Below are 24,864 nucleotides of genomic sequence, written 5' to 3' on the forward strand. Positions count from 1 at the left end.
AGTTGGAATTTCACCAGAAGTTCTATCCTATGCATCTTGTTCATCGTGATCGTAATTACATATATAATTTCTGGCCTCGCGAAGGAGAAAGCATCACTCAAGCTTGGGGGAGGCTTAAATCAATGTTATATTCATGCCCCAATCATGAGCTCTCCCAGGAAATGATTATTTAAATTTTTTATGCTCGGCTTTCTCTCAATAATCGCAACATGCTCGATACTTCTTGTGCTGGTTCTTATATGCTGAAGACTATTGATTTCAAATGGGACTTATTGGAAAGAATTAAACGCAACTCTGAAGATTGGGGTTCCGGCGATGGTAAGGAGTCAGGTATGACACCTAAGTTTGATTGTGTTAAATCTTTTATGGATACCGATGCTTTTCGTGGATTTAGCGCTAAATATGGACTTGACTCTGAGATAGTAGCTTCTTTCTGTGAATCTTTTGCTACTCACGTTGATCTCCCTAAGGAGAAGTGGTTTAAATATAATCCTCCCGTTGAAGTAAAAGTAGTTGCACCTATTACAGTTGAAGAAAAGATTGTTACTTATAGTGATCCTATTGTTCCTACTACTTATGTTGAGAAACCTCCTTTTCCTGTTAGGATAAAGGATCATGCTAAAACTTCGACTGTTGTTCGTAAGAGTAATACTAGGACTTATACACCTCCTGAGAAAATCAATGTTGAACCTAGTATTGCTATGGTTAAAGATCTATTGGATGATGATTTAGATGGGCATGTTATTTATTTACGTGAGGAAGCTGCTAATATTGCTAAACCCGATACTAAGATACATAGACCTGTTGTAGGCATGCCTGTCATTTCTGTTAAAATAGGAGATCACTGTTATCATGGCTTATGTGATATGGGTGCTAGTGCTAGTGCAATACCCTATGACTTATATAAAGAAATTATACATGACATTGGACCCGCTGAATTGGAAGATATTGATGTTACTAGGGAATCACCCAGTAAGGATGAAATTATTGGTCTTGCTTCTATTGCCGTACCTCTAACTGATCCTTTAGAACAATATTTGCTAGACCACGAAAATGATATGTTTATGAATGAAAGAAGGGAAATAGATGAAGTGTTCCTTAAACAGGAACCTATGCTGAAACACAACCTTCCCGTTGAAATTCTTGGGGATCCCCCTCCACCCAAGGGTGATCCCGTGTTTGAACTCAAACCATTACCTGATAATCTTAAGTATGCTTATCTTGATGAAAAGAAAATATATCCTATTATTATTAGTGCTAACCTTTCAGAGCAGGAAGAAGAAAGATTATTAAAAACTCTAAAGAAGCACCGTGCTGCTATTGGATATACTCTGGATGATCTTAAGGGGATTAGTCCCACTCTATGCCAACACAAAATTAAATTGGAGAAAGATGCCAAACCAGTTAGAGATCATCAACGACGATTAAATCCTAAGATGAAAGAAGTGGTAAGAAAGGAGATACTAAAGCTCCTTGAGGCAGGTATAATTTATCCCGTTGCTGATAGTGAATGGGTAAGCCCCGTCCATTGCGTTCCTAAGAAGGGAGGTATTACTGTTGTTCCTAATGATAAAGATGAATTGATCCCTTAAATAATTATTACAGGTTATAGGATGGTAATTGATTTCCGTAAATTAAATAAAGCTACTAAGAAAGATCATTACCCTTTACCTTTTATTGATCAAATGCTAGAAAGACTATCGAAACACACACATTTTTGCTTTCTAGATGGCTATTCTGGTTTCTCTCAGATACCTGTGTCAGCAGGGGATCAATCAAAAACTACTTTTACTTGCCCTTTCGGTACTTTTGCTTATAGACGTATGCCTTTTGGTTTATGTAATGCACCTGCTACCTTTCAAAAATGCATGATGGCTATATTCTCTGATTTTTGTGAAAAGATTTGTGAGGTATTCATGGATGATTTCTCCGTTTATGGATCCTCTTTTGATGATTGCTTGAGCAACCTTGATCGAGTTTTGCAGAGATGCGAAGACACTAGTCTCGTCCTGAATTGGGAAAAGTGTCACTTTATGGTCAATGAAGGCATTGTCTTGGGGCACAAGATTTTCGAGAGAGGTATTGAAGTTGATAAAGCTAAAGTTGATGCTATTGAAAAGATGCCATGTCCCAAGGACATAAAAGGTATAAGAAGTTCCCTTGGTCATGCCGGTTTTTATAGGAGGTTCATTAAGGACTTTTCTAAAATCTCTAGGCCTCTGACTAATTTATTGCAAAAAGATGTTCCTTTTGTCTTTGATGATGATTGTGTAGAAGCTTTTGAAATACTTAAGAAAGCTTTGATCACTGCACCTATTGTTCAGCCACCTGATTGGAATTTACCTTTTGAAATTATGTGTGATGCTAGTGATTATGCTGTAGGTGCTGTTCTAGGGCAAAGAGTTGATAAGAAATTGAATGTTATCCAGTATGCTAGTAAGACTCTTGATACTGCCCAGAGAAATTATGCTACTACTGAAAAAGAATTCTTAGCAGTTGTGTTTGCATGTGATAAGTTTAGACCTTATATTGTTGATTCCAAAGTTACTATTCACACTGATCATGCTGCTATTAAATATCTTATGGAAAAGAAAGATGCCAAGCCTAGACTCATTAGATGGGTTCTCTTGCTCCAAGAATTTGATTTACATATTATTGATAGAAAGGGAGCTGAGAACCCCGTTGCAGACAACTTGTCTAGGTTAGTGAATGTTCTTGATGACCCACTGCCTATTGATGATAGCTTTCCTGATGAACAATTAGCGGTCATTAATGCTTCTCGTACTGCTCCTTGGTATGCTGATTATGCTAATTACATTGTTGCTAAATTTATACCGCCCAGTTTCACATACCAGCAAAAGAAAAAGTTCTTTTATGATTTAAGACATTACTTCTGGGATGATCCACACCTTTATAAAGAAGGAGTAGATGGTGTTATTAGACGTTGTGTGCCTGAGCATGAACAGGAACAGATCCTACGCAAGTGTCACTCTGAATCCTATGGAGGACACCACGCTGGAGATAGAACTGCACATAAGGTACTGCAATCCGGTTTTTGTTGGCCTACTCTCTTCAAAGATGCTCGTAAGTTTGTCTTATCTTGTGATGAATGTTAAAGAATTGGTAATATTAGTAGACGTCAAGAAATGCCTATGAATTATTCTCTTGTTATTGAACCATTTGATGTTTGGGGTTTTGATTATATGGGACCTTTTCCTGCCTCTAATGGTTATACACATATCTTAGTTGTTGTTGATTACGTTACTAAGTGGGTAGAAGCTATTCCAACTAGTAGTGCTGATCATAACACTTCTATTAAAATGCTTAAAGAAGTTATTTTTCTGAGGTTTGGAGTCCCTAGATATCTTATGACTGATGGTGGTTCACATTTTATTCATGGTGCTTTCCGTAAAATGCTTGCTAAGTATGATGTTAACCATAGAATTGCATCTCCTTATCATCCTCAGTCTAGTGGTCAAGTAGAATTGAGCAATAGGGAGCTCAAATTAATTTTGCAAAAGACTGTCAATAGATCTAGAAAGAATTGGTCCAAGAAACTTGATGATGCATTATGGGCCTACAGAAATGCATACAAAAATCCTATGGGTATGTCTCCATATAAGATGGTTTATGGAAAAGCTTGTCATTTACCTCTAGAACTTGAACATAAAGCATATTGGGCTATTAAAGAGCTCAATTATGACTTCAAACTTGCCGGTGAAAAGAGGTTGTTTGATATTAGCTCACTTGATGAATGGAGAACCCAAGCCTATGAAAATGCCAAGCTATTCAAAGAAAAAGTCAAAGGCTGGCATGACAAAAGGATACAAAAGCGTGAGTTTAACGTAGGTGATTATGTGTTATTATTCAACTCTCGTTTAAGATTTTTTGCAGGAAAACTTCTCTCTAAATGGGAAGGTCCCTACGTTATCGAGGAGGTCTATCGTTCTGGTGCCATAAAAATCAACAACTTCGAAGGCACAAGTCCGAGGGTGGTGAACGGTCAAAGAATTGAACATTATATTTCAGGTAATCCTATCAATGTTGAAACTAATATTATTGAAACCATAACCCCGAAGGAATACATAAGGGACACTTTCCAGAACGTTCCAGACTCCGAAAAGGAATAGGTATATGGTACGGTAAGTAAACCGACTCCAAAACAACTCCAATGGCAATTTTTATCTGTTTTGGAATATTTAAGAATTTTAGGAAGAAAGAAGTAGTCCGAAAGGGACACGAGGCCCCCACGAGAGTGGAGGGCGCGCCCACCCTTATTGGGCGCGCCCCCTGTCTCGTGGACACCTCGTGTGCCTCCCGGACTCCGTTTTCTTACACATTACGTATTTTGGTCGATAAAAATTCATTATATATACTCCCGAAGGTTTTGACCACCGTATCACGCAAATATCCTCTGTTTTCGTTTCGAGCTGTTTCTGTTGCAGATCTAGAGCGCCATGACGTCACCCTCTTCCAATAATGAAGACAAGGATGCTTGGCTATTGAAGATAGAGCTGAAAAGAGAAGAACCGGAAGGGGTTAACAAGGATGAAGGGATCAAGAAGGCCATGGAGGTTCAAGCTCCGGCAGTGAAAGAAGAAGACATCCTTCAACCCTTACCTAACCTCTTTACTCCAACTGAGATCGAAGCTTTCAAGATGATTGAGTTAGCTCGCATACAGAATAAGCATCTCACAGAGGAGAATATTTTGCTGAAGGATTATATCACCGGACTCAAGGGCATTGTCCGCAAGCTGGAGGAGCTTTTACGCTCGATGTGCGATTATCCACCATCATCATCACCACCTCCTTCACCTCCAAGGACATAATTACATGGGTATGGGCACTCCCCTTGGCAAACTGCCAAGCTTGGGGGAGGTGCCCCGGTATCGTATCATCATCACACTCCTATCTTTACCGTTTTATTTAGTTCGATCCTTTTAGTAGTATCTTGATCTAGTAGATTGAAGTTTTGATATCAAGTAGTTTTGAGTTTTGCCTTGTGATCTCTTTATGTAATTGAGTCCGTGAGCTATCTATAATAAAGATTAGTGTTGAGTCAAGGGCTTTGCTATCTTGCTATGATCTTGAGAAAGTAGAAAGAATAAAAGAGTTCATATTGATATTATGGTTAGTGATGTCTTCACACATAGAAAGTATGAGGCATAAAAGTTGTTGAGAGTTGATAAACATAGTTTTGGTCATTGTTGCAATTAATAGGAAGTGATAAGGAAAGAGAGGTTCACATATAAATATATTATCTTGGACACCTTTCATGATTGGGAGCACTCATTAAGTATGACATGCTAAAAGAGTTGACGTTGGACAAGGAAGACAACGTAATGGTTTATGTTTTCTCACATCTCAGTTAAAGTATATTGTCATTGACCTTCCAAACATGTTGAGCTTGCCTTTCCCCCTCATGCTAGCCAAATTCCTTGCACCAAGTAGAGATACTACTTGTGCTTCCAAATATCCTTGAACCCAGTTTTTGCCATGAGAGTCCACCATACCTACCTATGGATTGAGTAAGATCCTTCAAGTAAGTTGTCATCGGTGCAAGCAATAAAAATTGCTCTCTAAATATGCATGACTTATTAGTGCAGAGAAAATAAGCTTTATACGATCTTGTTGTGGAAGCAATAAAAGCGACGGACTGCATAATAAAGGTCCACATACAAGGGGCAATATAAAGTGACGTTCTTTTGCATTAAGATTTTGTGCGTCCAACCCATAAAAGCGCATGACAACCTCTGCTTCCCTCTGCGAAAGGCCTATCTTTTATTTTATGTTTTTGCTTTATGCTTGAGTCAAGGTGATCTTCACCTTTCCCTTTTTCATTTTATCCTTTGGCAAGCTCCTCGTGTTTGAAAGATCATGATATATATATCCAATTGAATGTAAGTTAGCATGGGTTATTATTGTTGACATTACCTAAAGGTGAATACGTTGGGAGGCGACACAATAAGCCCATATCTTTCTCAGTGTCTGGCTGAAACTCCATAACCACAAGTATTGCGTGAGTGTTAGCAATTGTAGAAGACTACAAGATAGTTGAGTATGTGAGCTTGCTGAAAATCTCAATTGATGACTCTTTCTGATGTTATGATAAATTGCAATTGCTTCAATGACTGAGATTATAGTTTGTTAGTTCTCAATGAAGTTTTTGAACCATACTTGACATTGTGAATTGATTGTTACTTGAGCATAAGAAATCATATGATAAAATCTATATATGTTGCTGTTATAAGAATGATCATGATGCCTTCATGTCCGTATTTTATTTTTATCGACACCTCTATCTCTAAACATGTGGACATATTTTTCGATATCGGCTTCCGCTTGAGGACAAGCGAGGTCTAAGCTTGGGGGAGTTGATACGTCCATTTTGCATCATGCTTTTAGTTCAATATTTATTGCATTATGGGCTGTTATTACACATTATATATCAATACTTATGGCTATTCTCTCTTATTTTACAAGGTTTACCATGAAGAGGGGGAATGCCGACAGCTGAAATTCTGGCTGGAAAAGGAGCAAATATTGGAAACCTATTCTGCACGGCTCCAAAAGTCCTGAAACTCCACGAAACCTGTTTTTGGAATATATAAGAATTATTGAGCGAAAGAAATACCTCAGGGGGCCCACACCCTGGCCAGGAGGGTGGGGGCGCGCCTAGTAAGGGGGGGCGCGCCCCCTGTCTCCTGGGCCCCCTGGTGGCCCCCCGGTGTCCATCTTCTGCTATATGAAGGCTTTTACCCTGGAAAAAATCGTGGGCAAGCTTATGGGACGAAACTCCACCGCCACGAGGCGGAACCTTGGCGGAACCAATCTAGAGCTCCGGCAGAGCTGTTCTGCCGGGGAAACTTCCCTCCGGGAGGGGGAAATCATCACCATCGTCATCACCAACGATCCTCTCATCGGGAGGGGGTCAATCTCCATCAACATCTTCACCAGCACCATCTTCTCTCAAAATCCTAGTTCATCTCTTGTATCCAATCTTGTATCAAAACCACAAATTGGTACCCGTGGGTTGCTAGTAGTGTTGATTACTCCTTGTAGTTGATGCTAGTTGGTTTATTTGGTGGAAGATCATATGTTCAGATCCTTAATGCATATTAATACTCCTCTGATCATGAACATGAATATGCTTTGTGAGTAGTTACGTTTGTTCCTGAGGACATGGGTGAAGTCTTGCTATTAGTAGTCATGTGAATTTGGTATTCGTTCGATATTTTGATGAGATGTATGTTGTCTTTTCCTCTAGTGGTGTTATGTGAACGTCGACTACATGACACTTCACCATTATTTGGGCATAGAGGAAGGCATTGGGAAGTAATAAATAGATGATGGGTTGCTAGAGTGATAGAAGCTTAAACCCTAGTTTATGCGTTGCTTCGTTAGGGGCTGATTTGGATCCATACGTTTAATGCTGTGGTTAGGTTTACCTTAATACTTCTTTTGTAGTTGCGGACGCTTGCAATAGGGGTTAATCATAAGTGGGATGCTTGTCCAAGTAAGGGCAGTACCCAAGCACTGGTCCACCCACATATCGAATTATCAAAGTACCGAACGCGAATCATATGAATGTGATGAAAACTAGCTTGACGATAATTTCCATGTGTCCTCGGGAGCTCCTTTCTCATTATTAGAAATTGTCCAGGCTTATCCTTTGCTACATAAAGGATTGGGCCACCTTGCTGCACTTTATTTACTTTCATTGCTTGTTACTCGTTACAATTTATCTTATCACAAAACTATCTATTACCTACAATTTCAGTGCTTGCAGAGAAAACCTTACTGAAAATCGCTTATCATTTCCTTCTGTTCCTCGTTGGGTTCAACACTCTTACTTATCGAAAGGACTACGATAGATCCCCTACACTTGTGGGTCATCAGCACCATCCGAGGAAACGCCGACGAGCCGGTGTTGGCTGCGACGACGACGGCTTGGACGAGGCTGTGCTGGCTAGGGTTTACCCCTAGCATGTAGAGCGCCTCCCTCGTTGCCGCCGCGACGCGGGCATTGGTGAACTCCTGCTGCGCGGCGGCGGCGGCGGCGGCCTGCGCGGCGGCCTCATCCCTCGCGTCCGCGGCGTGCCTCCGGCCCTTCCTCTTGGCCGACTCCCTTGCCCGCTGTTCGGGCGTCAGCGCCTTCTTCGGCTTGGTCGCGGCAGCGGTCTTGCGCGGGGCACGAGGCTTGCCTTTCCCGGAGGGGGCGACGGCGCCGGACGAGGCGAGGGAGGCGAGGCCGGCGGCGGCGTCGAGGTCGAGGTCGATGGGGCGGGAGCGAGCGCGCGCGGGCGGGAGCGTTTTGGGAAAATGGGGGGAAATGGTGGTGACTGCCACCGACCGGCGGGCCCGGGGAGAAGAGTAGGCGCGCGCGCGTCCGCCTCGTGTCCGCGCCGACGCAAATCAGGCTTAAAATTGGGCCGGGAATGGGTCGCCCGCGAACGAAAAACGGACGCGCGTTCGTTTGGGTCGGCGCGTTGGGCCGCCACTTTTGTCCGCACCGACCCAAACGGACGCAGGTGGACGAAATGGGTTGCCCCATTAAAATTGCTCTAAACACCGAAACCTACGCCCCCCATCTTCTTGAGTCTACAGCCCCCACCCCGAGAAGGAGATGCATCTCCCCCACGGAATTCCCACCACCACCATCAGAACCCCCTTTTCTCTCTCGTAGCAGAGCAGAGCAAAACTGTCCGTTACCCAGGCCAGAGCAAAAGGGGTCCACGTCCACGTCTACAGGTGGAGCGTGGGAGTTGATGCTAATAACTCGACCCACACCCCGCGGCCAGCACAGAGCGGCAACTAGTAACGTCTCCCTCCCTCGCCGTTTCCTTTCCAGCCACGACGACAGCGACGGAGGGGGATAAAATCCCAACCCCAACCCCAGGGCGTCGCTGTACTGTACAGGGAGCACTTCAGGAAGCGTCGGTGCTATCCACTCCACTCCGCGACGCCATAGATAGCTATACGGGACGACGGCCAGCTTGCTCCCGCTCCCGGTACCGGTGTTGGTGGAGAGACGAGGTATGTCCTTACTTCCTCTTGCCTTCTGTGGATGAATTTGCTCCTAGGTTAGTTTCTTTCGCCCAGTTTGCTGCTTCCGGTGCTCAGATCTGCCTCTCCCGGCTTCAATTTTTCTTTCTTTCTCTTCCTTCCCTCCTTCGTCACTCCCGGGGAGACGTGTATGTGTACCACCGACCAGATTGCTGCGTCATTTCTCTTCCGTTTCTTATGGAGGACCAAACAATATAAATATAAATAAATCCATTTGTTTCTCTCAAATCTAGCACTATTTTCTCTTTCTTGCTGCGTTCTGACTGGTATCAGGCTACTCAATTGCGGGACAGAGGGAAGAAAGGATTTGCTTTTTTATTAATAATACGCCTCTTCTCTCTCTTTTTTTTTTGCGGGGTACGCCTTTTCTCTGAAGCCACAAATTAAATTACTATTATAATTGTACCTTTTTTCTAAGTGACAATTCAAATTAGTATGAAACCTAACCTACTTTTTTTCAACTGACAAATTAAATTGTGTTAAACCTAACCCAACTGACGAATTGAATTATTAAACTTGATGCGAGGTTTGCCTCTCGAGTACCCATAGAATGAATTCATGCAAACTTATCACCTTCTCACTTTTAACGCCTTATTATCCGCAGAGGTTTTATTTTTTTATTTTTCGGTACTAGCGCATGGGCCAATCATCCAAATACGACTGCAATCCAAGCCTCTCTTGGTAGACTTTGATTTCAATATAATACGAAATATATATTACAAAATTTATACCGTTCCAAAGGTTCTATTTTCTAATGGTATAACTTTTCTGATATACTATAATTTATAGTATTACATTAGTAAAATGACGACCTAGAGATACGCTCAGGCAGGACCTATAAACCAGAAAGGAGGGACTAGTATTTTGTCTCGTGATGTTGACGGCCCAATTTTTTTTGTCCATCAAGCATCTCATAGCTGATTGAGAGTTGATGGGAATAGATGTTTGGTTTGCCTGCACTGGAATCACAATCTCAGGGAGCTTTGGTTCCTGTAGCTGTCCAATTGGAATTATACTCCCTCCGTCCGGAAATACTCGTCGGAGGAATGGATGTATCTAGATGTATTTTAGTTCTAGATACATTCATTTTTATGCATTTTTCCGACAAGTATTTCTGGACGGAGGGAGTATGATTTCAGCTTCATTTCTGTAGCTGTCAGATATGGGTGGTCTCCATATCCCATGGTTTCTCTCATGCCAACTTTCTTTCTTAGGCCATCTTCACAATAAATATTAACCGATCCTGTTACTTCTGATCACCGTTTTTCCTTTCACATATTTGGGCTGAAAGGCCCATTTTAAACCAGACATTAGTGATATTGGATTCAAGCAAAACATTTATCTGGGAATTACAGGGCACCACTAGGGATCAGACTACTGATCCCTAGCAGTTTATCAGACCACTGGACAGCCGTTAGATCAAATACACTTGCACGGCGTGATTAGGTGCCCAGCGTGTGGCCCACTTCCATTTAGTTAGTTTCCGAATTATACTCCTGTGATTATGATGCTTCCATATAATAATTTCTATTTGCTTCCTTGAATTAATTTCATCAGAAAATCACGCAAGGATATAATTTAAAGTCCATCTAAATTCTTCTTTTTCCATAGTTTATTCAATAATTTTGTCTAGGCAATTTTTATTTTGCTTCTGGTGCATAGCAAATTTCCTACGATGAAATGCATCCCATGTATCATTTTATTCTGTTTTAATGGAGCAAAACCTTGCTTCCACTGATGAGATAATTTGCTTCGATCTCAACCAAACTTTTTGGATGTAACAATTTTTTTTCCAAACACTTTGCTTCCGTGTATCAAAATTTTGCATCTAGAATTTGTTTCCACATCATAAATTTGGGTCCCATGTATCTTGTTTATCAAGTTTCCAACAAGAAACTTTGCTTCCATCCAATAATAAAAGTGCTTCCATGATAAAATTGATTTGCTTATACTCGAACATACATTCATCCGTACAAGAAGTTTCAAACATGATACAAATTTATTTCTTTCAAGTCACCAACAGTGTGTCGTACTATGCTTCCTAAAGTCAATAATTGTGTATGTTTCCTATAGACCGTAGAAATGATTCCCTTCGCTTGCGATTGACCTCATTGTAGGGCAGATCCAAGCGTCATCAGTCATCACACTTCTTAGTGCATGCATCAGTCGCTCCCATATATGTCACTGGCCACGCCCATCAGTTCCAAAGCCAACACACGGCTGCTTGAAAATATACATCCGTAATCCATTAGACATGATACATAAGTATAGAAGGTAGTTATGAAGCAACAACGAGAATTACATGTATGGTACGGTAGTGACAAAGTAGAGAATCTCACATTCCCATGTAAGGAAGCATGTACGCTTCATACATGCTATGTCACACCGCCGTTGATTTTTTTGGATTTGATTTGGTATTAAAAAAAAACTAAAAAAATCGGCTTGCCACTGCCAGCATGTATAATGTATTTGAAATATAGGAAGCATGATGGCAGTGTTTAAACACAAAGAATTCTCTTGACAAAGCAAATAGTAGAAGTGTGTTTCTATTGCCCCAAACTATCTGGACTGAAGAAAACATACAACAAAGTTAGGAAGCATGGATATTAGGAAGCATCAATTTGTTGTTATCTCAACATAATTCATACCTAGTGGAAGCATATAATTTTGTAACTAGAAACTAGCAATGAATGTGTGTGTGCATCGATCAATTTGTGATCTAGTACAAACCCATTTCATCCATCGATGCAAACAAAACAGGAATGTTGAAGCACATATCCGATTTTACAAAGCATGGTTACTGGAAATATCATAATGATAAGAATCTGTGCGTGGGACAGATAATGATGGAACCGAAGTTGATTTAGGCAATGCAATACCTTTTGGTTTACAGGAAGGACTTCGAATAGGGCGAAACTAGTGAGGCCACTCCTGATTCTCTGGCCGATGGGTGCAGCCGATTCAAATCTTCAAGATCCAGGCACTTTGTTTGGCAACAAATACGGTGAAGATGGAGGACACGACCACCTACTGCCGTGATGGTGCGCCACCGACGTCACTTGGGATCGCATCGAGGAGTAGGTCGGTAGAGAGATTGGATCTGGGCGCTGTGGTGGATTGCATCATCGCCGGTGGATTTGGTCTCCGGCGAGGTGGGAAGGGAGCACGGTGCGCAGGAGATGGAACCTGGGTTGCGCTGTAGGGGAGGGCAGGGGCGGCATTGTTGACGGCAAGCTCGGAGGGAGGATGCGACAGAGCCGAGAGAGAGAAACGCAGGTTCAGGAGAGATTGATGGGAGAGGGACCAGGGCCTGCGTCAAATACGGGTGGGCAATAGGAAGATCTTGACCGTGGGATTAGTAAGGCATCGATGGTTCACATGTGGTCTGGAGATTGCTTCGTATCAGACTACTGGAACGAAGCGTTTCCCTTACATATATACTTTCCGTGTGTTAAGACAGCATTATTTGGTGCTACAAAATAGTAGAGTATTATCGCGAACAAAGCATTCTTCATCTCGTTGTTTCATATGTGAATCGAGCTTCAGAACCGAACTCAACTTAGTCTAGCATGTGAAACTTGTAATATTATTTCGTGGTGGTTACATGTTTACATCGAGTAATCACTTTCACTTCTTTGTGTTAAAAAGGTTAATATTGGACCAGACATTAGCGATATTGGATTCAAGCAAGACATTAGTTTTGGTGCTAAATGAATATTGTAACAAACAAACCTTCACGTAACTTGCTGTTTCATATGAATCGAGTTTCAGAACCAAACTGAACCATGTGAAACTCGTAGTATTATTTTGTGATGATATTGAGTAACCTCTTTTATTAAGTGCTTCTATATCATAAACTTTCGTTTTTATTGCCATTCGTTCACTTCACCGGTTCTTATATTTGGTTTAGTTTACAAGTTTGTTCTCATGACATCAAACTGTCTCAACATTATGTGCTTGCTTTCTTCCTTACATCTTACGGTAACATCTGTAGGAATTCCCAGAAGTTATATGAACAACAACTATGGCTACGATTGAAGATATAGGTGTTTCTGCAGCTATCAACATACTGAGTGCCGTCATATTCCTGCTAGCATTTGCTTTCCTACGGCTACAGCCCATCAATGACAGGGTTTACTTCCCGAAGTGGTATCTGAAAGGTTCAAGACAAAGCCCAAGCCATGGGGGTGCATTTGTACGGAAGTTTGTAAATTTGGACATGCGATCATACTTGAAGTTCTTAAGTTGGATGCCTGCTGCTCTCCAAATGCCAGAGGATGAGTTGATTAGCCATGCAGGGCTTGATTCAGCTGTCTATCTGCGGATCTACTTGACAGGGTATGTAACTTGCATTTCATTTTTATCATGGACATTTTTTAATGTTGTCATATCATTTTTCATCTGCCCACCTGTACATCAGATAAGATGCAACTCCTAGTCACTGGTGAAGTTCTTAACTTAAGCTTGACTGCGTGCCATTTTTTAGCATGCCTATAGCTGGTTATATTTGTACATGAACAGTGTTCCGTTCGGATGCTTGATGGATTGCATAGCGCAAGTCAAGCGTTCAACACACTCTACATAAAATGCAAGGGAAATGAGCTGGAGCTGCGAATGTTGTTGATAGCTATAGAGATCAGTTCAGGATTAGAGTTTTTTGTATGTTTGATTTTGTTTCTTTGTTGTCCTTTAGGTTTGCATTTGCTGTAGTATTTATCTATAACACATCTAGCTTCCAGTGTTGAATACGTCCACTTGCTTCAGTGAGTTAATCTTTGTGTTCAACTATTCATTTTTATTTTTACCTACTTATTATTGGTTCCAGTTTTGTTGAGAATGTTTATTTCGTTGTATTGATTCTAAACCTTCTCTATTTTGTCTTGTTCTCTATATACAGAGTGCAGCATAAGTATTAACAATGTTGAACCAATGAATGGTTCTGTTTTATCCACTGATTGGTGTCCAACTCCATTTTTTTTTGCTTGAATTGCTATTTATACTGAAAACATTTAAACCTTTGCAGGCTTAAAATATTTGTTCCAATCACAATTCTAGCATTTCTTGTTCTTGTTCCTGTTAATTGGACAAATGATACCCTTGAGGGCTTGAAGGTAGAGCACAGTGATATCGACAAACTTTCGATATCCAACATACCTTTTGGGTCGAAGAGGTTAGCACTAGATGAGTTCATTTTCTCTTAAATATATTTGCATATAGTAAGTAGTTCTCTAAGATTGCTCATGTGGTGGCACCACCAGTTCTCTGGGAAGCGTTGATTACCAAAAGCCAATCTGTTTGATCATGCACTCCACATTACCACGAATATTCAAGATAATAAATATGGGGTAGGTTCAGATGACCTCAAATATACATGATCGTTCAGGGGAGTGATAGCCTATCTCAGTTCTTCCCCAGTAGATTCGGTAGAGGTAAAGGGAGATATAGGTGGCAGAGATAGAGAGGGAGATAGTACAGATAGAGATCATTATCTAAAAAGAACAGACATAAGGATAGAGAGAGAGAGAAGAGAGGGTTTAGAATATGACCAACTTTCCATCCTATGTGTAACTGAACTGGGAGAGAATAATGTGGTAAATTGCATGTGTTGGAATTGTAGAACCCAAAGATTGGCATATATTAATTGAGTTGCAATGCCAGCATACCATGTGGCAGCAGATTGGCATGACAGCATAGGACCATGTAGAGCTTGATCATCAACTCTAGAATTGTTTATTAAGTATCTCCAAGACTCATGCTAATAAGTAACCCTTTGAACGCAGGTTCATAGCTCACTTGACTATGGCTTATGTTTTCACATTTTGGACATGCTATGTTCTGTTGCGGGAGTATGAAATAGTCGCAACAATGAGATTGCGTTTTCTTGCATCAGAGAAACGCCGCCCAGACCAGTTCACAGTATGATCTTATTACTCTATTTTTATATTTCTGTGTCTAATTAGTAGGTCAGGATCTAGATTTTTTTTCTAATACTCCTTCCACTTATACATATCGTTTTGGGCATTGATACGGTCTCTAGGCCACCCCCTCAGTAGTAAATCACAAACGACAGAATTTACATATTATGGAACTTCATTTCACAATGAATCTAGTGACATCAATCTAATGTGGCCAATCTTGATTCTCTTTCAAATATTTGATGTCTTGGATAGCAAGGCAACTTATTCGTATTTGAGGGAACAGGTGGAATCCCTTTTTACCGGTCAGTGTGAACTTTAATACATGACATTCTTCTAGTTAAAAACACATCTGAGATAATTCAGTGTGATTGATAGGTTTTACAAGTCAGCATTACAACCACTAAATACACTACCGAGCATAATTTGAGGGAACAGGTGGAATCCCTTTTTACCGGTCAGTGTGAACTTTAACATGACATTCTTCTAGTTAAAAACAAATCTGAGATAACTCAGTGTGATTGAAAGGTTTTACAAGTCAGCATTACAACCACCAAATACACTACCGAGCATAATTTTTTGTATACTGCTCATTCTGTAAAGAATCATCTGCAGATTATGCTATTAGGCTTCCAAAGAAGGAAAATAAAGTGCAATGTTTATCCAACATATGACTTAGCCAATCTTCAATTATATATGGAAAACCGGAGACAGCCTAGCTCTTGAGAATGGTTGTATCCAGACACATAACTGTACTGTGCAAAATCATCTTTTTTTTGTTATTTATGCTTTTAATTTTGATAAAGAAATCAAGATACAATAATTTTTGTATGGAAAGGAGGTTGACCCCTGGCCTCTGCATCATATGATGCACACAACCGTCTTTATTAAGCGAAATGTATAAACATCCAGCACAAAAACAGAAATAAAAGGCTCAGCTACAACCGGTCGCTAACAGGATTACATCACTCGTACACATAATCTATTAGGAGGTGTTTGGCAACAAAAATGGTAGCGTAATCAGATCGCAGCGTTTTAGGAGGTGTAATGAGTTATTTCTCAATTTGTTTGGTTGGCCTGGGTAACGTAATTGGATAACGTCGCTCCTCCTCTTCTTCCCCAGCGCGTCTGTCTCCCCGACTCAAGACTGTCGCCGTCGCTCCCGAGCTATGCTCCTCCTGCGCCGCCAGCTGCTGCGACCTCGCCGCCTACTCAGTTAATCTAGCGCGCCGCCGGCCGCTGGATCTTGCGTGCCGCCGGCTGCCGGATCTCGCGCGCCGCCGACCGCCGTCTGACCCAAAGCATGCGTGCCGCTAGCTGTTGGTTTCGCGCTGCGACGGACGCCGGCGAAGAATGCCGACGGCTGGCGAGCTGTGGTTGCCGCTGCTCTTTTTCTCTCGCACCCTTTGAGCGGCTTGTGCGGCTGCGGGAACAGAAGACAGGGTCCCGATACAGCTGATTTGGGGCGTAGTCAGTTTTGTATAGCGATGGGACCTGATTACACTGTATCTGATTACAGCCGTGGCGAAACAAACACGATTTGGCGGTAACTGATCCCGCTGTAATCAGATTACGTTATAATCTCGGTAACCAAACACCTCCTTAGTGTTATGCCAGCCAAATCGGTCAAATTTATCCTGTGCTTCTGTCTCCCAACGGCTGCACCCAAAAGCCATAGGCGCCTGATCATCCGCACACTGCTCTTAAATTTTTTAATATTGTTGTTCTATAGGATTTTGTCATTGTAGTTATGACTTATGACTTGTGACATACAATTGATGCATGATGATTTTTAGGTCCTGGTGCGGAATATACCACCTGATCCAGATGAATCAATTGGTGAGCTTGCAGAGCATTTCTTCCTTGTGAATCATCCTGACCACTATCTCACACATCAGGTAATATTTACATTTTTCAGGACCAGCCATATTCTGATCTTTACATTGCATTAGAAATTGTGTGTATGCTGCCACACTTCATTGTTCTCAACCTTCTGCTTGATTGGATGCATTGGTAGAAATTCAAACCTTCTATCATGCCATTCAGATTTTGGTTGGTGTATGTACATTTTACTGTTCTCAAATTTCCATGGTTTTTGATTTAATTCCTTATAAGGTATAATTAATTGCTCCATATAAATATACAAATCATGATTGTGTACTTTGGATTTGGCTATATGCTAGAAGGCATTACCAGTCATGTTCTAATTTATTTATGATATGCACCTTCTCTTTCAAGGTTGTTTATAATGCAAATAAGCTCGCCAAACTGGTCAAAGAGAAGAAGAAGATGCAGAATTGGCTCGACTACTATCAGCTGAAGTATGAAAGAAATACAAGTAAAAGGCCTACTGTTAAGGTTGTCCCACAAAACTGGATCATGTTTAGCCATCAATTTTCTTGCTTTTGATCAAAATGGGAAAAAGTATTATAAATCTCATTCTAGCTCTTTTCTGTTCTTTTATAATTTGTAACTTTGTTCCAGACTGGTTTTCTTGGATGTTTTGGTTCTAAAGTGGATGCTGTTGAACACTGCGCATCGGAAATTGAGAGGATAGAAAAGGAAGTAAGTCATTATTCAGCTTCATTCTAGTGTTATTCTGAAAATAGTACACTTTCTTCATTTAATGAAAAATGCTGCCTTAAAAAGTAACGTCTATCATCGAAAGTACTTCTATATTATCATATTTCACTACCTTTAGCTACCATACAATTCAGAAAATCAATAACCAATGGTATTTATAATGACATGAGACTATGATTGAAACAACATTTAAAAGAGCACGGAGTTCATAGCAATGGCCTTATATACTGTTTCAACTGAAGCAATGCTTCCCTGTTTTTATCAATATTGTGTATTAATGATTTGTCGATGACTGAAACAACATTAAAAGAGCACGGAGGTTATAGCAAGGGCTTTTTGTATGCTGTTTCAGTTGAAGCTATGGTTCCCTGTTATTTTACCTAACCAAGTGGATGTCTAAAGACATGAGATGCCTGTTCTTGCTTTTGTATTTAATAATTAATAGAACTCTTAAATAGTTAACTTTTGGTTCAGTCATGTAAGTAAAGCATTGTCTTTCATATTGTTAAATGTTTTTTTCTTTTTGAAATGAAGAATAGCTGCAATAGTATAAACCGTTAGATTTACTGCCACTTACAAATGACATTCGTTTAGGAAGCTGAAGAACGTGAAAAGATCGTGAAGGATCCCAAGTTAGTTGTTCCAGCGGCATTTGTCTCCTTCAGAACACGGTGGGGTGCAGCAGTATGCGCTCAGACACAACAAACCAGTAATCCGACGGTTTGGTTGACTGAGTGGGCTCCAGAACCTCGTGATGTGTACTGGGATAATTTGTCTATTCCAATTGTTCACCTTACAGTTAGAAGGTTGATAATTGCGGTAGCATTCTTCTTTCTGAACTTCTTTTATGTGATCCCAATCGCATTTGTTCAGTCCCTTGCAAATATTGAAGGGATTGAGAAGGCAGTTCCATTTCTGAAGCCTATAATTGAAATGTAAGTGTGTTTTAACATGCTATTCTTCATTTAAAATGTCTTTTTTCAGTTCTACAGTAGTATGCTATTGGCTTTTGTGTGACTTCAATGGCAAGTTGCTTTATGTTCTTTGATGCCGCCTATTTTTATTTTCTTTTTATGAAAAAACGCCAAGTTGCTGCAATGATAATAAGTTGGACTATGGAGTAGTTAATAATGTCTAATATGGATAACAAAGAATATGATTATGCATTGGCGTCTGATGATAATAATCTGTTGTGGAAATGATAACACCGGAGTACTAACTCTTGATGAAAAATTCCGTTTGAGGATTGGATGGGATCCAATGTCCTTGGGAGTAAAAAACTTCAAATTTGAAGTAGCAACTATATTTGTTTTTCTTAGGTTTCACCAAAAACATATGGACTGCAGATGTAAAAATGAGCGACAGGCCTCACAAAAACATCTTGCTGCTCAGAAGTAAAAATTGAGGTTCACTACATTTTCTATGGAAGTGGGTAACTTTACATTCAGCAAACAAGTTTAAGGACCTTTGATGTAATTTACTCATGCTTTACTTGTATTTGCTTTGTTGGCATATTTCATTATCTTTGAAAGTTTGTTGTTCAACCGTTTCTCAGGCCTACTATCAAATCGTTCATCCAAGGGTTCCTTCCTGGAATTGCTCTGAAGATCTTCCTTATACTACTCCCAAGCATATTAATGTTTATGTCAAAGGTTGAAGGATTGACATCAGTGTCTTCATTGGAAAGAAGATCTGCATCGAAGTACTATATCTTCTTATTCTTTAATGTATTCCTGGCAAGCATCATTGCTGGATCTGCTTTGGAGCAGCTACAAACCTATCTTCACCAGTCAGCAAATCAGTATGTACTACACACCTACTCCTGTTGGCATCCCATATACACCTACTCCTGTTTGGCATCCCATATATAACTAGAAGCTGACAATCACCCAACATCTCATTGCACTCAAACAAGAACAGATGTAATTAACTAACCATGGACTTTTAACATGTGAAATGAAGGTCAACCATAGCTAAAGATGGATATTAAATGCAGTTGAATGTTAGCACTTGCTTCTTTTGTATCGTGCTTAGTGGTTATTGGGTGCTTAAAATAATTTTTTGGGCTGTCACTACAAGTACTACCATCAAATTGATATATTTGTATATGCTATTGGTTGGTAAGCTGCATTTCAAGCCTAACAGCAGCGCAGAATGTGAGATGGTGGATCAATTGGAAATATTATTTTCAGTTTCCTTCATGTGTTTACCTGTTCTTTAGATGTCATTTGGAAATTTTGACATGTGGCAAGTGACCGCAATATAGTTTTCTGGAGGGCATGGATTTGTTAACATTCAGGATTTGAGAATCCTGTATCTTATTGCATGGCTAAGCATGTGAATTTGCATTTTAAACTACAAGGGCTAGTTATTAGATGCCTAAGAGATCACTGGACCATGTCTGTACTTTAAGTCAGGGTTCTCATTAATTACAGCAGAGTGGTGTAATCGAATATTTTACCACACACTCACAAGCTAGCACTTTCTTGTTGTTAAATTACACAAACACAAAAAGTTGGTACAAAGGTATGCAGGCAAGTCAAGCCTTGCCACATTATTTACTGGCTGTAGAAGCCTAGAAAAGAAACAGAACAGAAGCCTAATCTCTCATGGAGATTGTCTCAGCCAGTGATGATAGTCTTGAAGCCATCTTTCTGCCTTCCCTTTGATACCGGTAGTCACTGTTTGAAGATCATGAGTACCCCCCACAAGACACATCCATTCGTTCATGCTATATTGTCCAAATCGTTAGGATGATTACAGTCTTCAAGTTTATTAGTTTTCCTTGTCACTCGCAGTTGTTTACCATCTAGGATAGATTTGAAGGCCTTTCTATTTACCTGGCATATTCAACAGTTTATGCAAATAACTTCTATTATTCTCCATTTGATACAGTTTATATTTGCTTCTTTTGCAGAATACCAAGGACAATTGGTGTAGCAATTCCAATGAAGGCAACCTTTTTCATAACGTATGTAATGGTTGATGGATGGGCTGGGGTAGCTGGTGAAATATTGAGATTGAAGCCATTGGTTATTTTCCACTTGAAAAACTTTTTCTTGGTCAAGACTGAGAAAGACAGAGACGAGGCAATGGACCCTGGAAGTATTGGTTTTGATTCAAATGAACCCCAAATACAGCTCTATTTCTTACTTGGTCTCGTCTATGCTGTGGTCACGCCGTTTTTGCTTCCGTTCATATTGGTATTCTATGTGCTCGCATACGTGGTCTACCGCCATCAGGTAAGATTTAGTGGAACGATTATTTTTTGATGTCTGGCATTCTTGACATAAATTTTGATGTTCAATAAGAGAATACTTTTGATAATTCTAACTAACTGTTTAAAACTATTTTTGAAGAAATTAGTCTTATTCAATCTTTGCCACTCCTGGGCATATGTTTGTTTTGTGCAAATAATAGTCAATCTAATGGAATGGATATGCTGGCAATAGAGAGATACTTTGCTGGCATTACAAATTTCAGGAGCATTCCACTTGTTCCTGAACCAAACGCACCCTTAGAGCATGTACAATCTGCCCCCCCCCCTCAAACGACCTAACTTGAGCTTACACTGTTTCAGATAATAAATGTGTACAATCAAGAATATGAGAGTGCGGCTGCATTTTGGCCAAGTGTTCATGGGCGTATAATCACAGCATTGATCGTATCGCAGCTGCTTTTCCTTGGATTATTAAGCACAAAAGGCGCAGGCCAGTCAACACCAGTGCTCCTTGTTCTTCCTGTGGTGACCTTTTATTTCCACAAATACTGCAAGAACCGCTATGAACCTGCTTTTGTGGAATATCCATTACAGGTACTGCTATTTCTGAATATGATAGTTCACCGTGCATCTCAGATGCTGATCAGGCTACATGTTAACAATAGGTCATACCAGCTTAACCGATATTTGTAAAATTTCGGGTTTTGTACTGGAAGATGTTTCCACCACACCCAACTTAACCGATAACAAACTTGTAACATAAGTTGAATGAAAATATAGTTATCCATCGTAAGGTATTATACTACTTGTAGTTTTATGCACCGACCAAATACATACTATGGACTTGGCTTTGTAACCGAGAAAACTACTAACATGTTGTTAATTTTGTTTTCCAGGAGGCAATGAGGAAAGACACCCTAGAACGTGCGCGAGAGCCAGGGTTTGACCTGAAAACGTACCTGGCAAGCGCGTACATCCACCCGGTTTTCAAAGGCGGCGACGACGATGAGAAATTCTCCATGATGGATGAAGCGGAGGCAGACCAGGTCCTTGTGGCAACGAAGCGGCAATCGAGACGGAACACCCCTGTCCCTAGCAGACACAACGGTTCAGAAGCACCTTCTCTGCCTGAAATTGTAAATGATCAGCGACTATGATAGAGAGTTTGGCAGTGTACATTGAGTAAAAAGCACTGTAATTCGTTTCGGTATTGCTTTTTCTTTTTGAGTTGCCGGTATTGCTTTTTCACAATAAGGAGCAATGGCCAATATTATATTATGTACATGGAAAAAGTTCAAGTTCTTTGGTCCTGTGTTTACACTTGAAATGTTTGAATGCGTGTCTGGGTTTATTCATCGCTGTGGGTTTATTGATCACCAGACTATTTCAGAATCTTACAAGGGCATCACCTCCAAGGTGGACCCATAAACCTCCTGCAATGGTCTGGGCTGCGGAAGCCATCCAATGCTCACATGTATCGGTCCGTGAAGCGGTCCGGATGCGATTTCTTCCGTAAACCGTAGACAAAAATAGGGGAGGTTCGCGGGAGTCCGGACCGCTTCCAAGCCCGCTTCTGACCGTCCTGGCTCACCAAAAACCCGCACCCGCCCTTCGTGCGTTTTTCTTCTGATGCAGTGCCGTATTCATGTCGGTCCAGAGCACGTGGACGCTGCCATTAATGCCGTGATGTGACCGTAGGGAAGGAGGGTGCCGCTGACCGATGCGACCTCTCGGCAGCCGCCGCTTCAATGCGGACGCAGGTTCCCGAGGAACCAACTCCGGTCGCTGCGCCGCTTGAAGCGGCTGACCGGCCCTTCATGGCCTGGCCGCGGCTATTTAAACCGCGCTTCGGCGCCGTCCACATCGCATCCCCCTCCCTCCTTCCTCCTCGACTCACCCCCTCCACATCTCCGGCGATGGGCAAGTCCTGGGCGTCGGCACCGGTAGGCGGTTCTAGGGTGGTATCTGGCGGCTCGTGGAGACGCCGCCCTCGGACTCCGGGGCCATCGTCCTCGTCGGCTGGCAGCGACTCGATGCGGGCGAAGATCGTCATCTCCTCCTGCGACGAGAAGGACCAGCAGTCTTCACCGCCGGCGCAGTCCGCGCCAGCGGTGTCGGGCTAGGTCTACGCCGGCATCGATGCGGAGTTCGAGGAGCAGATGGAGCTGACGCTCCATCGCTCCGTCGTCCACACCAACGGCCCGGCTCCGCCATGGGGGTGCTCCTCCCCGTGAAGCCAGAGCCGGCATCCCCTCCACGCTTCTCCGTCGCAGCACAGCAGCAGCATCCAAATCGGATGCCGCGTCAAGGAAGAGCGGCTCTCCCCGCCGCCCCTGTCAGCCGTGAAGAAAGAACGACTCTCACCTCCTCCCCGGTACGCCGTGAAGGTGGAGCGCCGCTCGCCGCGTCGTCAAGGAGGAGCGCCGCTCGCTGCCGCACCTGGCCCAAGGCGCGCGAGCGCATTCTGCACTACCTCTGCAGCGGCTCCTCCTCCTAGTCGTCGTCCCGGAGCGCCATGACGGCGCAGGAGTACGCTGACCGGGAGCAGCGTCGGCGGGACAGGTGCAATGCCGCGCGCCGATCCCAGCTTGCGGACTCCGACGTCCTATTGCCACACATCGCAGCGGACCCAGACCTGGCGTACGGCTGGGCCCTTGACCGCTCCGTGACGACGTCGGAGACGACAAGGTGCCGTCTCCGCCTCCTTGACCGGGAGATGGACAGGTACGTCCTCGGTGGCCGCGGCTGCACTGCGCACGACGCAGGAGGGTGGAGAGGACCATCCATGAGCGCCAGACGGCCGCCGGAAAGCCCTGCCGCGGCGCCACCACCTCCCGCCACCCCAAGCCCAACGACGACGACGACTCTGACGGCGGGTCGGGCGACGATGACGGAGGAAGAGCAGCCGGCTAGCCCGACATTGGCTATGAGGTCATCGTGAAGTATAGGATATGATGTAGGGTGGAACCCTAGATGGCCGATCTTTCACGAAAGGAGCGGATCCCACGAAGAACACGAAGAATACGAGGAGAAAACGAGGGGAAACACGAGAGAATCACTCAAACCAACAAGATACGGTCACACATGTGCTAGATTCTCGAAACACAAAGAGATACACGATCCGAATCCAACAAAGGACGATACATAGGGTAACCGGTTCTTCTCCGTGAGGGGGTCTTAAATCCGCGAGGGATCTTCCTGTGAGGCGTCTTGAATCCAAGATGGATCTTCTCCATAGAGGCAGCGGTCTCTCTCGTGGAGTAGATCCGTATGGATGAGCAAAGCTCTATCTCAAATGAGCTAATCCTTTGCTAACCCTAGCTAGGAGGAGGTGGGGGAGTATATATAGTCTAAGGGACGAAGGGGTACATGGGCCTCGGACCAGAGGCGCTGCACGCAGGCAGGGGAGGCCGGATGTCTGGGCGTCAGGCCGGATGTCCGGGGCTTCACGACGGGCCGGATGTCCGGGCTGGGGTGGCTGGATGTCCGGGCTGGCGTGGATGCGTTCTGTGACGAGTGCCGGATGTCCGGGCTTGCGGGATGGGCTGGATGTCCGGGGCATGGCCAAATGTCCAGGCCCTGTAGCACTTCGGTTGCTGGGCTGCTGCTGTTGTTGTTGACACCTTCACGGGCCGGATGTCCGGCTGCTGTAGCAGTTGGCACTTCTTCCTCCTCCTTCCTTCACTCCCGCGCACACTTGGCCTTGGTCCTTGGGATCTCCATGGTCTCTGGGGTGTACCTGAGTATGCACAAGGTCCGGTCTTGAAGTAGCATGCATGTCTTATATGTGGAAAGGGAAGATTCGGAAAGGAGCGAGTTCACCTTGTGTCCAATGGCGTACATTTGAGGTCTCGTCGTATGTCCTCTTGGGGCTTGGAGAGTAGTCGGAGTGTACATGGGGATGACCGTGGGATGCTCCGCATCATCTCCCCTCCCTTGGGAAAGATCTGACCTCGGATCGAAAACCTCATCACCATGGAAACGGTTGTCGTGGACGGACTTGTAGTTGGACGAAGTGGAAGACATGGCGCAATCCAAGTACTCCAAGATGTCTCCAAAGTGGTATACATGCAAAAATAG

At 42.7% G+C, this 24,864-nt stretch overlaps 1 protein-coding gene across 1 annotated transcript; it reads left to right on the forward strand.

Annotated features, from left to right (window-relative positions):
- Nucleotides 1-8,795: 8,795 nt before the first annotated feature.
- On the forward strand, nt 8,796-22,111 carry LOC123078308 (calcium permeable stress-gated cation channel 1). The gene is made up of 12 exons (XM_044500774.1): nt 8,796-9,036; nt 13,061-13,404; nt 14,090-14,236; nt 14,847-14,982; nt 16,778-16,879; nt 17,220-17,339; nt 17,466-17,546; nt 18,159-18,499; nt 19,120-19,365; nt 20,482-20,806; nt 21,145-21,378; nt 21,681-22,111. The coding sequence occupies exons 2-12, from the start codon at nt 13,091-13,093 to the stop codon at nt 21,939-21,941; spliced, it is 2,307 nt and encodes a 768-aa protein (XP_044356709.1). The 5' UTR covers nt 8,796-9,036; nt 13,061-13,090; the 3' UTR covers nt 21,942-22,111.
- The last annotated feature ends 2,753 nt before the right edge of the window (nt 22,112-24,864 follow it).

The sequence above is a fragment of the Triticum aestivum genome, chromosome 3D (genome assembly GCF_018294505.1).
Source record: "Triticum aestivum cultivar Chinese Spring chromosome 3D, IWGSC CS RefSeq v2.1, whole genome shotgun sequence".
In the NCBI taxonomy this organism is placed as follows: Eukaryota; Viridiplantae; Streptophyta; class Magnoliopsida; order Poales; family Poaceae; genus Triticum; species Triticum aestivum.